The sequence below is a fragment of the Manihot esculenta genome, chromosome 3 (assembly GCF_001659605.2).
Source record: "Manihot esculenta cultivar AM560-2 chromosome 3, M.esculenta_v8, whole genome shotgun sequence".
Classification (NCBI taxonomy): domain Eukaryota; kingdom Viridiplantae; phylum Streptophyta; class Magnoliopsida; order Malpighiales; family Euphorbiaceae; genus Manihot; species Manihot esculenta.
In genome coordinates this window covers 5,301,285-5,316,836 of record NC_035163.2, presented here as the reverse complement: position 1 = coordinate 5,316,836, position 15,552 = coordinate 5,301,285, and the positions used below count along the sequence as shown (strand labels likewise).

At 36.2% G+C, this 15,552-nt stretch overlaps 2 protein-coding genes across 8 annotated transcripts; one reads left to right on the top strand and one right to left on the bottom strand.

Annotated features, from left to right (window-relative positions):
- Positions 1–433: 433 nt before the first annotated feature.
- Positions 434–6,775, top strand: LOC110611282 (transcription initiation factor TFIID subunit 4b). Of its 4 annotated transcripts, none has more exons than XM_021751501.2 (14): positions 434–638; positions 726–825; positions 1,479–2,017; positions 2,112–2,207; positions 2,297–3,175; positions 3,770–3,894; positions 4,806–4,893; positions 5,008–5,143; positions 5,264–5,319; positions 5,391–5,447; positions 5,546–5,686; positions 5,845–5,910; positions 6,010–6,265; positions 6,371–6,775. In XM_021751501.2, exons 1-14 carry the CDS (start codon positions 600–602, stop codon positions 6,538–6,540), a joined length of 2,748 nt encoding a protein of 915 aa, XP_021607193.1. In that variant the 5' UTR covers positions 434–599; the 3' UTR covers positions 6,541–6,775. The 4 variants fall into 4 exon arrangements, with proteins under 4 accessions (XP_021607193.1, XP_021607192.1, XP_021607194.1 ...); XM_021751500.2 differs by having other exon boundaries at positions 1,476–2,017; XM_021751502.2 differs by having other exon boundaries at positions 599–638; positions 1,275–2,017.
- A 607-nt stretch (positions 6,776–7,382) lies between these two features.
- LOC110612436 lies at positions 7,383–13,558 on the bottom strand. Of its 4 annotated transcripts, XM_021753224.2 has the most exons (12): positions 13,028–13,543; positions 12,857–12,953; positions 12,596–12,695; positions 11,473–11,553; positions 11,257–11,373; positions 10,923–11,117; positions 10,266–10,750; positions 9,782–9,881; positions 9,357–9,416; positions 9,164–9,256; positions 8,715–8,831; positions 7,383–8,040 (listed from the first exon to the last, which is right to left on the bottom strand). In XM_021753224.2, exons 2-12 carry the CDS (start codon positions 12,862–12,864, stop codon positions 7,738–7,740), a joined length of 1,659 nt encoding a protein of 552 aa, XP_021608916.1. In that variant the 5' UTR covers positions 12,865–12,953; positions 13,028–13,543; the 3' UTR covers positions 7,383–7,737. The 4 variants fall into 4 exon arrangements, with proteins under 4 accessions (XP_021608916.1, XP_021608914.1, XP_021608915.1 ...); XM_021753222.2 differs by having other exon boundaries at positions 12,857–13,545; XM_021753223.2 differs by having other exon boundaries at positions 10,923–11,114; positions 12,857–13,542.
- Between the last annotated feature and the right edge of the window lie 1,994 nt (positions 13,559–15,552).

Sequence of the window (15,552 nt, the reverse complement as noted above, 5' to 3'; positions counted from 1 at the left end):
ATCATATTAAGATTAAAATATTTTAATTAAATTTTAAAATATTAAAAATAAAGTGTAAAAAAATTAAAAAATTATTAAAAATCGAAACCAATCAAACCGAATCGAATCGAACCGAATCAGACCGGTTCGGTTCGATTCGGTTTCTGACCAAAATCGATTCGGTTTGATTTTTATAAATACTGAAATTTCAGCTTTTGGTTTATTCAGTTCGATTCGATTTTGAATCGAACCGAACCGACCGAATGCAAAGAGGATGAAAGATCAACAACAAATTTAAATGAAGGGATTTTTCTATTTATTAAACTTGAGCTAACTTAATTTTTTTTTTTTATAAAAAAAATGTATAAAAGTTAATTTAACAGAAAAAAGGATGATTAATAAAAGAAAGGTTAATTTCTCCACTGGCCCCATGCGATCATAAATTCTTCGGCTAGAAAAGAAAAAGAAAAAGAAAAAAAAAACCGTAATATAAAACTCAACAGACAAAAATGCATTTCTGCAATTCATTCATGGATTTGGAAATCTAATATAAGCCAGGCAAGGTAAGGCAAGATTCTCCCTTCAATCGAAGAGTGAGCGTTTGAGTGACTGAGGCGGTCATGGACCCTTCAATAATGAAGCTCCTCGAAGAAGACGAGGTCTGCAATTGAATTCTTCTGTTTCTCTTTTTCTCCATATTCAGATTTTACCAATTTGTTTCCTTCTTTAATTTTCCTTTTTCACAGGATGAAACTATGCATTCCGGTGCTGAGGTGGAGGCGTTTCAGGCTGCCCTCAATCGAGATATTGGAGGCGATGCGTCCACTTCTCAGCCGTCCGACTCCGGTAAGCTTGTCAATTTTGATTGGAATCATGTTCCAGACATAGTATTCATTTGTAATTGGCGTTTTTGCAATTTTTGCTGTTCCTGCTTTTGTTTTATTTGGATTGAATACTGTGTTTGGAATAAATTATACGGAATTCACTCGCAATTTTATATAAGAGGGTCGAGCAGATTCTCCAAGAGATAAACATGAGAGTTAGGATAGCCTAAATCATGAGCTCTTTCTTTTTTCGTTTTTGGACTCACATTTTCAAGGTGCTTATGGTTGCTCTGAATTTGAGGCATTAGTTGCATTGTTTTGTTTATTTATTTTTTCCACTTTAGGTGTTTCGGTATTTGAATCTAGCAGTAATTTAAAGTTGTAATTTGGAATTCGAAGCTAGTTCATTCTGTTGTAATTGAGAATTCTTTATTTTCATATAGACTTGTAAGATGTTTTCCCTTTTCATAGTTCCCAAATGACAAGCGTACAATTTCATAACTAGAAAAAGTAACATCTAGCAGTGCAGGAGAGATATTTTGTGAAAGATAAGTTCTCAAACATTCCTGTTAAATGCGTTTGCATTTCTTTTATGTTCATTTTCTTTGCTTTCTATTTTTCCTACTTGGAAGCTTTTTGGTTATTTGTGACATGTGCAACTCAAAACTGTAGCAGTTTTATCCCATGAAATGAATCAAACACCCAGTCAGCCATTTTCAAATTGGCAAACTACTACACAAGATGAAAATGCCAATGGTGTAATCCAGCAACAACAGCAGCAAGAACAGCACTCATCTGTAATGGAGCTAAAGCGGCATGCTTCTGCTGCTGAAAATCAGCAACTAAATAATGATGCCACACAGGGATCCAGGAACCTCCTATTACATCAGAAACAACCCCAAGATGATGTTCAAAAAGGGCAGGCAAAACAAGTTCCTCTTCAGACTCCTCGAACAACTGGGATGCAGATTTCTGAAAGAAATTCTATGCCACTATCTGAACGTGACAAATTGCAAAATTCGGACACTGAACCGCAATACATGAAAGTAAACATGGTTAATCAACAGAATCAACAGACCATGGGCATGGAGCAGCCTGGTAATGTAAAGAATCAAGCCAAGCAGATACCATTTGTGTTATTGTTGCCTGCCTTAAAGCCACATCTTGATAAAGACAGAGAGATGCAACTTCAGACTCTCTTTAATAAATTGAGGGTAGGTCTCTGACTTGAATTTCGTATTAGTCTTTCATGCATTGTACTTGGTGCTTTATATTCTATCCTGATTCTTCCATCACTGTTGCTGCTAGAAAAATGATATTGCGAAAGAGCAGTTTGTCAGGCTTATGAGAAACATTGTGGGGGACCAAGTGCTAAGATTGGCAGTTGCACAATTGCAGTCGCAGGTAATTGTAGAATGGGCTTAATATATTTATGATGAATTTAAGAATTTTGTTGATATCAAACTGAAAAGGAACTTTTCCTGTACTTGCAGCCAGGTTCCACCCAATCCCAGTTACAATCTCAAGCTTTTGCACGCCAACATAATGTGAGAATGCCTGTCAGTGCTAGTGCCTCTTCAGCAGTCCAAGTGCTGGCTGATTCTAGCTATCCATCTGCAGAAAATAATGCTCAGAAATCTCGAGAGGTGGAACGTCAGCCAGATTCTCTTGGAATGCAAGTTAGCCAAATGCCTTCTTCCAGTGCTAGCATAGTCAATCAAGATAGGGAACACTCTTCAATTTCTATGCCAGGACATAGCAAGCAGCAGCAACATTTGCACTTTCCACCAACTTCCTTTCCAATGTATGGAAGTAATAGTGCGACTTATCACCCATATTCTGGAACAAATGTCAATACTTCAGGATCATCCATGAAGCCACAGTCTCATGATATGCAAATGAGGCAAATTTCACATCAAACCATGGGCACAACACAAGTAGGGGGTTCAACCCAAGCAATGAACATGATGAGTGTGCCGAAATTTGAGAGGCAAAACGCTGTTGCTGATCCCAACAGAGTGCAGAGTGGTTCTATTTCCCAGTATGCAAACAAATCGGCCTTGCAACAAAGTTCAGTTCCATGGCAAGCACCAACGAATAAAGAGCAAAGTTCTGCCCCTTTCTCATCAACAAATTATGTAAAACAAGAACCAGTTGAACAGGCTGTTGAGCAGCAGCAGAAATCTCAGGTGTCTAACCCTCAGGTTGTATCTGCCACACCTGCTGAACAGGGGAACCCAGTGCCAGGAAATTCAAAGGATGTCTCTTTAGAAAAGCAAACTTCAAAAGTTGGTTTCTCTCCACCCATTGGTTTGGCACCCTCAAGTTCAGTTTCTCCTTCCATTTCAACTCCATTGGAGCCAAATGCACAGGTAACTTCATACTGATCATAAATGTACTTAAATGAAAAATAAATTGAATTAGTTACTAGCTGATGAGAAAAAACTCCAATTCAGTTGATGAGAAATTTCACTAACACATATGGGATAGTTGTTGGGGCCAGAGCAACTATCAACCACCCCAAACGTTGGTCCAAACGCAACTATAGTCTTAGTTTAGTTTCATTCTTTCTGCTGTAATTTAAACCATGGAATTGTTATCTTGTTAAATGACTAGCCATATGCATAAGAAAGGAGCAATAGCTTTCTGCATGACATTGACGAGGAGGCTAATTAGATAAGTGTTTATCCCCTTTGGAGGTCATAGAGATTTTTGGAAAATTTCCTTCTTTACAAAGGGATTATCAACTATTTCAGTGGTCATCCAAGTCCATTCTTGTGCTAAGATCAATAAACATGCAGGGCATTAGTGAGAACATGACCAAAGGGAGTGGGAAGTGGGATGAGGAGAGTTTGTGGTTGCTTGCTCAATTTTCTGAACGTAATTTCTTTTTCTGTGCTCCTAATAGTGTACATTCAGTAAGATATCTATTAATGGGGTAACCTTCTTGTTTCTATATTTATCAGGTTGGCTCTCGGATCCCATCTGTAGTTGCTTCTGCTGGAGTTAATGCAAGAACACCTCCAAAGAAACCTTCAATTGGCCAAAAGAAGCCACTTGAACCACTTGGTTCTTCTCCACCTGCATCAAGGTGAAATAGCTTCTTTTAACATTCCTACATGTTAGGTCTTGGGATCTTCGGCCGTCAGGTTTGTCTGGTAGCAAACCATTGGAAGGACAGAGAGGGAAAGTGAAAGAAATAGAAACACAGGGGGAAGAAGCAGAAATAAGATGAGGGTGAGAGAGAGAACTTTTATGAAATCAAGAATATTCTATATTCAATTATGGTATCTCCGATACAGCTCTCATCATCATGCTTTTATACTTTTAAGAAAGGCTGAAAGCACACATAGCCCTCTGACCTTTTCACCAAAAGTCATTCTATTGCTCAATTTTATAGCCATCTTATTTATCTCTTCATTTTGTATACTGTGGAATAACTTGATCCTAATAATTATGTACCAAAAGACGTAATATGCACTGTGGAATATATTTCTAGCTGTTTTCCATTAGGATAGGATTTAATACCTGGGGGAGAGAAAAGAAAGAGAGCGAATTTGGGCCTTCTTTTCCCGTTGCAATTCTTTTATTTATCCAAGTCAACATATATAATGAGCTTCTCTCACCTAGAACAACATTAAATTACACATGTAGCTGACTTGGTTTTAGGGGTTAAATTATTCCAGTTTACAACAAATTTAGGAGATGAATAAGATGGCTATAAAGCTGATGTATTAAAATGTTTTTTGTGAAAGTCAAGAGGCTATTCATTCAGCCTTAGGAAATGGAACATAGACAAAATAAACAACACAGCTTCTCCTAATTAATCAGCTTTACTAACAAACAAATTTTGATTTATTGACTATCAGCTTTTGAAACTATTTCCACCAGTCAACTAAGCATCCAGATGTATGGTTTTATATGGCCACTTTATTCTTTTTCATCTTGATGAGATACCTTATTAAATCATCTTACCATATAAATCTATGGGACTGTACACAGTAAGAAGCAAAAAGTTTCTGGGGCCTTTTCAGATCAAAGCATTGAACAACTTAATGATGTCACTGCTGTCAGTGGAGTTAATCTAAGGGTATGTTACTTGTGTGTGCCATCAAGTATGTTCATGCAGAACTGTGCACTAGTGATTGTTATACACTGTCATTTTATTTGCACAACCTTCTGAGGTGTTGCTTGTTAAAAATAGGAAGAGGAAGAACAGCTATTCTCTGGATCCAAGGAGGAAAGTCGAGTTTCAGAAGCATCTCGGAGGGTTGTACAAGAAGAAGAAGAAAGGTTGATTTTGCAGAAGATTCCACTGCAGAAAAAATTGGCAGAGATCAGTTAATATTTTTTCGGTTCATTGTTCTCATCATTTTTAAATCTATTGATTTATTTGAATTCTGCTTTATGAAATAAGCAAGAATCAATAACATGGCTTATAATATTGGGTTGTGCTCCAGTGGCTAAATGTGGTTTGAAGAATATTAATAATGATGTGGAGCGATGCTTGTCGTTGGTGAGATGCTAACTCCTTAGTGTTTATATATAGAAACTGTGAGACTTTTGCTTATGCATCTGAATATTTAGTGTGTGGAGGAAAGAATGCGTGGACTAATAAGTAAACTGATCAGGCTATCCAAGCAGGTCAGTTATTGTTTTCTAATTGCATTTGAATTTATCTTGCAAGAGCTAGCTTGTCATCTTTCCTTGTTCTTCCCCTTGCTTTAATGGGATTTTTACAGCGGGTTGATGCTGAGAAGCCTAGACATCGGACTGTAATCACCTCAGACGTTCGACAGCAAATCATGGCAATGAACCAGAAAGCTAAGGAAGAATGGGAGAAAAAGCAGGCAGAAGCTGAAAAGCTTCGAAAAGTTAATGATGTGGGTACTTTATACACATAGTATGACATGTTAAACTTTTGATCAAGTTTACAGAAACAAGGAAAATTATAGAAATAATAGTGAATCATCTTTATATTATGCATATTCATTTAACCACACATTTTAAGTTTCAATGCGCTTGATGCCTGGGAATGCAGCCTGAGGGTGATAATGGAGCTGAAGTTGATAATGAGAAAGATGAAGGTCGTATGAAATCAGTAAAGGTATAAACCAGCTCATCTAACTGACTGTGTAAGTTCTCATTTTGGCCAAATAAGGAAATTATGTTTAAACAAAAGAATAATACTTCTATTACTTTTTAGGTAAACAAAGAGGATGATGACAAAATGAGGACAACAGCTGCAAATGTTGCTGCTCGAGCTGCTGTTGGTGGAGATGACATGCTATCAAAATGGCAACTCATGGCTGAGCAAGCACGCCAGAAACGTGAAGGTGGGACGGAAGCAACATCCAGTTCCCAGTCATCCAAGGAAGTTAACTACAAGAGTCCTTCAACAACTGGAAGAAATATAAAGGATAATCAAGAAACAGACAAAAGGAGCCCGGCAGTTGCATCTAGTATGTATGAGAACTAGTGGAGCGTATACAAACCATACAAATGCTATTTTGTGTTTTCTTCTCATTCTCCCTGTTTTCACTTTTTTTTTTTCGCCTTTCTATCAGAGGCTGCTAGGAAAACTGGAAGGAACCAAAGTGTGCCTGAAGTCAAGATTGCTCGCACTATCTCCGTTAAGGATGTAGTTGCAGTTCTGGAAAGAGAACCCCAGATGTCCAAATCTACTCTGATTTATCAATTGTACGAGAGAACCCGATCTGACCATCCTCTTGAATAGTGAAAGATTGAACCTCAAAATAGATTTTTTTTTTTTTTTTTTTCTCTTCCCCATTGTGGTATTTTAGTTTTTAACTAGTGATAAGTAATCCTAGGCAAGAGTTCTGATATGCGAAGGGCTCCTGCCATTTGTTGCTTGTAGAGAACGGTTAATAGCAACATTTAGGTGCTAGCTTACTGCAGGATGAACTTGGCTGTCATAAATTCAACTTTAATCATGAGAATTTGATTCTTAATTATTGCTTAAATTGCTAAATCTAATTATGGTAATTTGCCTTTAAAGCCATATTTCCTACTCCCTACGTTATCTGATTCGTATGTGTTAAAAGAGTTGATGTATTAACAATGACTGGAAAAATATTAAAAATATATTTAATGCAACTGTTAAATGTACATTATTGATTATAGTGGAGTTTCTATGGCTCTCGCTACATCTCAAGAAATCATTTAAGTATTTTACGGTGAATTATTATATATAAGAATTAGCCTTTTTCTCCTCTGAGGTCTTCATGTCAATTCACATATTAGATGGTAACCAAATATGAGAAATTATGAACGTTGAGATTATTTATGTTTTTTTGAGAGAATAGATTATATATGTTTTTATTAGTTGGTTTGTTATGATCTTTTGCAATCAAAACGATAGACTAATTTAACATTAATGGAAAAAAGAAAATCACAGAAGTTAAGGCAGTTTACTAACCGGGGCCAGAGTTGTTGGTGCAACTCTAAATATCGGTTACCGAGTGGAAAAAAGATTCACTCTATCCTTCTGATTACTCGGTTGGTGCAATTGCTTAGCCAGTTTCAATTTCAGTTTCCAGGTGACTAGCAGGCATGAGCTTTATGAGCAATCAGATTCTTAAAAGATGCACAGGATAACTTTTTATCTTACAAAACTTGCATGCGCTATGATCATGCTTGAAACACAATTCAACCAAGTTCTGATACAGATCCTACTCAACTATAGACTGTAAAATTAAGGATAGAATATTTATTGGTGGAATGTATGACTATACAATAAATTTCTTTTCATAAAATTCACTTTTTAAGAGCAGTGAATGAGCATCTTTTATGAAATCTTGTGTGTGGCAAACCTCCTGTCTATCAAGGGAAATTGATCAACTGGTAACAAGCTTGACCCCACATTTCCATGGATTGCATGCTGAAGACAACTTTCAAAACTTTCATCCACTTGCTATAATATGAAGAGAAAGCGGAACCTTGAATCGAAAGGTATGACCGAGAAACTTCGAGCACCAAGTAGCCTCCACTTGTGTTTAGATGAAATGTCTTTAACCATGGAAGCTTGCTCTGGGTTCAGGAACTGACAAATCCACTCAGGCAGCTGCAAGTCATCTACTATGCCTTTGGCGAAACAATACAACAATTTTGGCACCAATAGTTTACCCTTACTGCTTATACCAACAGACGCTTGAACATAATCCTTCAATGAAGTTTTCAGCAACTCGGTCACGTTTTCAGGCTTGAAAATTCGCACCTGTTAGAGAAGGAGAAAGGGCAACAAATAAGAGAATTTTATACTGCTTCTGCTGAGAGTCATCAATGTGTTGTGTTCTTCAGTAATTGTTACTGCAAACCACACAACATAACCGAAACATTCTTTCATAGAAATCAAATTTTTATAAAGTGCACAATGAAAGATCAAATGGAATTCCCTCTTCAAACATTCTGGCATTTGCTTGTACCTAATTAGCAACGTAATGATACATCTATGAAAGCAACAACATAAAGTCAAATCAATAAGCTCGCTAAATTTCATGAACATCATTTCCAATATATTACTTGCTTTGGAAGATTAAAAATTTTATGCCATACTATTCTAATCTGTCATAGGTTAACTTGTTCGTTCTGGAAATTAGGGGATAAGAAATAGACCTGGCCAATAGCCAGTTTGGAACAGGACTGGTGCAAATGAGATCTAGTCAAACTGGATTGACCAAAACCGGCTGGTTCCATTCCAGGCTAACCCAGATTTTCATTTTTTAATAAAAATAAAAAAATTGAAAAAATGTCAATGTTGAATTCAACCAAAACCAGAACTGAACCAAAATCAAAAGGAATGCTGGAGGGCCATTTCCAATCCCCCTGAACTGCCAGTTCAGGTGCCAAACTGGCCTTGGCCACCCCTAAGAAGAAGCCATAAGTACTTACTGCAGGGGAAGAATGCATCCCACAACTCAGAGCAAAAGCCAGCAGAGGCTCAGGTAGATCAATGGAAAACTTCTGGTCCTCAGATACCTTAAATTTTTGAAGAGCAAGTAGCAAGGCCTGCCATGAAAATTATGGACGCCAGGTATGTTAGGTCACATCATGGAAATGATCATTTGAACATGTTGCAAGATGCCACCCATTTGGCAGGATCTCGAAAATAAAAAAGATCAGGTTCCTTTAACATATACAAATGCATGCATTCACTTGGCAGAAAATGTGTTCAAGCTAACAATTAAACATGCAATAAATTCTTGGTGACATGGCCACACTAATGTTGATAAACCAAAAAAAAAGATGAGGAAATTGAATCAAATAAGTCAACTTGGGCCCAACAACAGGGTGCACTTATTTCATGAGGGCTTCTAAAGGGAATTAAGCTTGTAACATACAATTTGCGGCCGATGAGCCGGTGGTTTCATCCTCAGAATCACGAACTCAATGTCAGCGGCACTGAATGTGTGCCCACCAATGGTGTAAGCAGCCTGCATAATAGTGTGCCATTTGGTTCAGAAAGTTTCAATAAGCATAATATTGAAGATAAATGGACTGTGACTTCCTAGCAAAAGAATTTAAACACCACACCTTTTGCATTAAGGAAAATAATTTAATATCACTTCTTGGAACTCCATATGCTAGAAAGGCCTGAGAAAAAGCAGCAACAAAAGCAAGTAAAAACTGTTAAGAGCTGTAAAAACAGAAAATGTCATCATTAAAGACGAGGACAACTTTAGTAAAATAAAAACTGTTAAGAGCTGTAAAAACAGAAAATGTCAACTCTATCTGCAAATCCTTTTGGCCTACAGATGCATTTAATGGTCGGAACAGAGGTTTCAAATGGTCAGTCCTTGGAAAGAACCAGTGCCCTAACTTTGAATGACTTGAGTATGGCAACATGGACACTAAAATGAGGTAAGTAGATAAGGTTCTGCAAATAAAAGAATATATAGATAGAGACAGGCAAAATAACAAATTGAAGAAAGGTTGAATGAATGGAAGAGAGTATTTACATGCATGATCAAAGCATTGTACACATTAATCCAGAATGCTAGCTTCTCAGTGCAACTCAGGCAAGATGGGTCAACTTCAGCTAACTGCTCAACAAGCAACCTGTGTGACATGCAAACAGGAAGAACACCCAAAGAAAGGGGAGAGAGAGAGAGAGAGAGAGAGAGAGAGAGATCTAGTCAGCATCTTCAGTCAAAAGAGTTTAAAATAGACGTATCATAAATAAGGGAACTTGATATATGTACCAATTGCTATGGGTAAGAGAGAAAAAAAAAAGGTAAAGACAATATTCAATAGTTTCTGACAAAAGATAAGCAGACTCCTGAAAGTCAATTACAATAATGAGATTTTGCAAAGAACCTAAAGGACATAATTGCAGTGCTCCAACCTCATAAAGCGGGAGGAAGTTAACCTCCTCACTGCATACAAGGGGCTAAAAGCAGGAATTAGGATAATTTAATTCTGAAATAGAGTTAGGTACAGAACCTAAATCTTTTGAGAGCCCCAGAAGCATACTCAAGTTCCTTCTTCCCAACAGACAACCACGAGACCTCAACTGCTGTACTGTAAGCTCCAATGCCTTGTATCCAATCTACCTTACCGGGAATAATATATGGGTCAATTTTACAATATCTTGGAGAGACCTCAGAACCTTGTTCCATGTCAACAGACGGACTCTTCCTATACGAATTCATTGTGGGCGATTCAGAGAAAGATGCCAAAGAAGAGTAAGAGAGGTGCCCCTGAGGTGAAGAGGGTGAAGCCATGCATTCAGAAGAAGACGGCTTGGAAGAATCTGCTAAGAAGACAAAAATATCTCTCATGCACCAGACCATTTCTTCAGAAAGCCGATTAGGATAGTGCCAAAGTTTCTCAACAAAATGAACCCTGTTTAGCTTGTTTGCATCATCCCAGGGGGGCTTATCCTCCACTTTCCCTTCTACATTATCTCCGCAGGAAGGTCTCCTAATCTGCAGCAATTATAGACAATTAAATTCTCCTGCTTCTCATATACTCTTATACTTTTACAACAGGAAAGTGGCACCATTATAACTGGAAAGAGATATAACTTAATCTCCTTGTAAGCTAAGCTGATCCAAAAGATCAAACAAAAATGCAAAATTAACTTCTAAAAGGGTATACCAATTCTGTTAAACAAGTATGTGAGGAATCCAATGGTGGTGATGTTCGACAGGCCAAACGCCTTAAACGCCATTCAGCAAGATGGCGCTCATTTTTCTCCTGACTAAGCTGATATTGCAAGGCAATTGCTTCTTGTTCAAGCTTTGATACAGTGATCTCCAGAATAGCTATGCTATCCAAAAGCTCTTGGGCCTGCTATTAACATTCCACAATTGCACATTACAATCTTAAGGTGAGAAAGAGAATATGCAACAACACAAAAACCAACAAGTTTTAGATTAGAAAAATAAGAAGATATATAAAAAGTGGGGAAAACATATATGGGAGTGTTGACCTTATCTGGAAGCTGACAAGGCGAACTAGAGATGGATGAATCAGAGTGTTCAACAGCACTTGCTAGAGCTAGGCGCAATTCAATTTCTTCTTGCAATTGCTCTTGCAACTTTTTTACCTGAAATGCCAAATATTTATTATATAGTTATCAAATTTACTGGTAATTTTACACGAATACAAACAATTGAAAACAAATAGAGATATTGAATTCACATACATCTTCCTCAAGCTGGCATTTGTAAAGAGACATATTTCCAAATTTCAACTGTCCACTTCTTTTTTCCGGGGTTTTAATATCCTGAAGACAATATGGTTTGAAGTCCATTTAAAATTTAAAAAATAATAAAAAAGAACTCGCAAGCAACAACAGGAAAAGGGACAAGGGGTCCTTGGAGAAGCAGCTCAGTAGCTCTAGTAAGTATCAGCCAATCTGCCAAATTTTAGAATGAGTAAAGCATATAAATACAAATAGTTCACCTTCTGGGCGTAATAATATGACAAGATTGATGATCAGACGTGGGAATGCTAAGTTATTTGGTGACTACATTATATGTCCAACTTAGATTTTCATTGTTTTAGTAAAATCACCTCATATTGGTGCAGCACTATTGCAGGTATCAGAAGAACCATTTAGGGACAAAGCCAATGATGTAGCAATGGTGGGATGATGGAAGTTCAACAAAATATACCTTAGAACTTGGTTCATCTATGTTTTAATTTTGATTCTTTGAGAGTAACAAATGACAAATTTTCAGAGTTTCGGTTGATTTAATCATTGCAACAAGGAATAAGGAAAGCCGGGTCCTTGAAAGACTCCCACCCCCCCCCCACCCTGACGCTCCCAAACCGATGGCTACTGTTTTTTTTAAATACCTATTCTAGACTTTCCCCAGAGCCCTGATCTGGGAGGAGAAGGACAAGATAGAAAGATGAATGACATTACGAAATAGATGTGGTTATAGTTGCCATTAAGACTAACAAAATAAACTTACAAAATGTCACCAGAAATAGAATATAAAGAAATGGCAGAGAGGATTATAACAACAAATGCATAATGATCCAGCTTCATTTGCAATGATCTTAACGTTAAACGGTTCACTTAAATTACAGGTTTCACAATTTAAAAAAAAAATAATAATCAGAAAAGAGCTTTATATATATACCTTTCATAGAAAAACCAAAACAAGAAATCTTAATAGCATAAAAGCTGATTCAATTTATGATAATGAGTTAAATGTTTTGATACAAGCAAAAACACTGCACTTATGTATGTATGTATGTATATAGTAAATTAGAAGAAAAAAAAAAAAGAGTACAAAAAATGCTGCAGCAGTAAATACCTCAAAATCAGAAATTGAAGGAGGATACCCATCTCCAGAAGAAACAGATCGATTAGAAAACCTACCATTCCTCCATAAATACTTATGAATGGAACTTCCCCTGTAAAGCAAATCAATTACATAATAAACACAAACATTCTGTGCACAAAATCGATTACCCTTCCCCAAAACACACAAATCAAAGAAAAATTAAAAAGGAAGTGAAAATAGATACATAAGGGAAGAATGTATGTATAAATAGTAGTGCATTGTTGGTCTTACAGATTCATTGGGAGAATAAACCCGAACCCACCACCGCCACCATTGTTACTGTTAGTAGAAATACTGCTACTGTTAAGGTCGTGGTCATCGAGGACTTCTGCTTTAAGACAAAGCATCTCTTCAATTCCAAAAGAACATAAAAAAAGGGGGAAATCAAAGAAAAAAAAAAACCTTTTTCCCCTTCTTCAACAGTACAGCAGCAGCAAAGTAGGAAATTTGAAGATTAAGAGAAACAGATTATCAAAACTCAAAAGGGTAAAGATACCCACAACACTTTTCTCCCCTCTACTCCGCACTCAAGCGAGAAAGCCGGGATTTTGCCCATTCACTATGCAAATGTGGGCGACTCTCACTCTCTCTCTCTCTCTGAGGGTTTACAGTCTCCACACGCTTGGCTCATTGGCATTAAAATATGGGCAGGTCTTAATTAAATACAACCGCCTCCGAACTAGTTATGTTTTTTGAAAAACATTCAAAATAACAAAAGATTTCCATTCATGACTGAGAAACTCAAATTCAAGTTTCATTTTTTAATTATTTTCTCGGGAAAATAAAGTGAGAAAGAAAGAGAATGAGTTGCAATTTATTTTCTCTGAGAGAAAAAAGGAAATGCAATAATTTGAGAATGAAACCAAAAATAGAAAAATAAACAGAAGATGGGAAAGGGACCCAAATAAATATGTAGAGATGTTAGGGTGGTCAAGGGATTTGTTCTGAGTTAGTAGTATGTCCTTTTCTGTATTGCTGAGCTGAGCCTGAGTTAACTCACCGACATATCCCCCTCATATTCTCTCTCTCTCTCTTTTCCTTGAGAAAAATGAAATTACCTCTTTTAAGTACAGAAAATAACTTGTAAATATTTTACAAATTTTTTTAATAAAATAGTTTATTTTTTAATTTTAATTTAAAAAATACATATAATTATTTATTTATAGAATTTTAATAAAATTTTTAAATTAAAAAAATAAATTTTTATAAAAATGATTTAATTTTTTAAATTAAAAAATATTTACTGTTGATTAAATTTTTTAAATGCTTAAAATATTAAAAATATGAAATATATTTTTCTTCTTGTAAAACAATGGGAGGATTTTAAAAAAATAGATATAAATAATTAAAATTTAATTTAATTTTGATTAATTAAATTCATAGATCGTTACTCATTAGTCAAATATATTTTTATTTAACATAATATTATTTTTTAATAATAAAATATTATTTTTATTTGATAAAAACTTTATTTTTATAATTTTCAAAATTATTTGCATATTTATATATTTTTTAACATTAATTAAAATATTAAATTTTTAATATGTTAAATTATAAAAAAATAATATTTTATTATTAAAAATAATATTATATTATGTTAAAATTTATTTAGCTATGAGCAAATATAAATATATTTTTTTTCTAGATAAAAACAAAGGGAGCTAAGGCTAAGGCAAAAAAAAAACTACACCAGCGCTCACAAGTAAAGCTACCAACTCTTCCACTAATGTATTTGAATGGGAGGGAGAGGGAGGGAAGATTTTTCAAGGGCAGGTAAAATAATGGAAGATAATATATATAAATAAAATCTCTTTAAATTCTAATTTAATGTATGAAAACAAGTAAAACTTCAAAATTTTTAAAATCTTATTTATTTAAAAAAAAAAAAAACTCAACAAATCTTACTCAAAACAAGACATTGATCACATTTTCTGATGACTATCGGACTTCTGATACTCGAATCGAGACTGAGCTTTAAAGAAGAAAACAGACCCAAAATTCAATAAAATCCACTAAACAGGCCGACTCATCAAAACATCATTCAGCATGTGACTAGAGTAGGCTGGACTGATGTAAGGTTTGGATTCATCAGAGAAGAGTCTAGTGATGTAACAGGGAGCAGGAGAGCAAGTCCGGCTATGTCATGGCTTTATTAACATACGCGGCAGAGAGAAATTAAATGACTGACTAACAAGAAGGGGCAAGTAGATACGTCCGTATGTCCGGGTTTGTATGACAGAGATAGATGATACTATAACAAAGTGACGATTATGCGTCACTAAAGGATAAAAGGAAAAAAATGAATAAAAATAAATATATGACTGATGACCGCTGGATTTCTCCATCCCACTACGAGGCCGGGCCGATAGTAGCAGCTCACAACCAGGAGGCTCCTAAGCCCCCGAATAAGTTAGGCTCAACCCGTTCATCCTCCTGATCAGACTCCTATTTAAGTCACTCAATTAGACCGGCCCAACCCATTTCAGCCTTAAAGCCAGCCCTTTCCTAGGTTCCGGTCCTTTTTCCTCAAACCCGGTCACAATAAGAAAAGACTGCGGGTCCCGTCATTTCGCAGCCCTACCCACTCGCACGCCGAAGGGAATTAAATGCTTGCCTGACACAGGAGGGTCCTGGAGTCATCCGTACGTGCGGACCTGCACCAAGGAGTAGGTGGTCCTACAGCGGAAAGGCCATCTCGCGTGAGAAATAAGAAAGAGGATAAAAGGGAGGAGACACTCTCCTCTATGACTAAGTTTTTCTAAGTTCATAAAATCCTTGTAAAACCTTATTTTTCTGGATCTCAGATCATCAATGACCTCTAAACTTACACTCTTATAAACTTCATTTTCTTTGAATGTCAAATCGGAGGAGGAAACTCATGCCAAATTAAAGAATGGGAGCCTTTCTTGCCTATTATTTATAAAAGT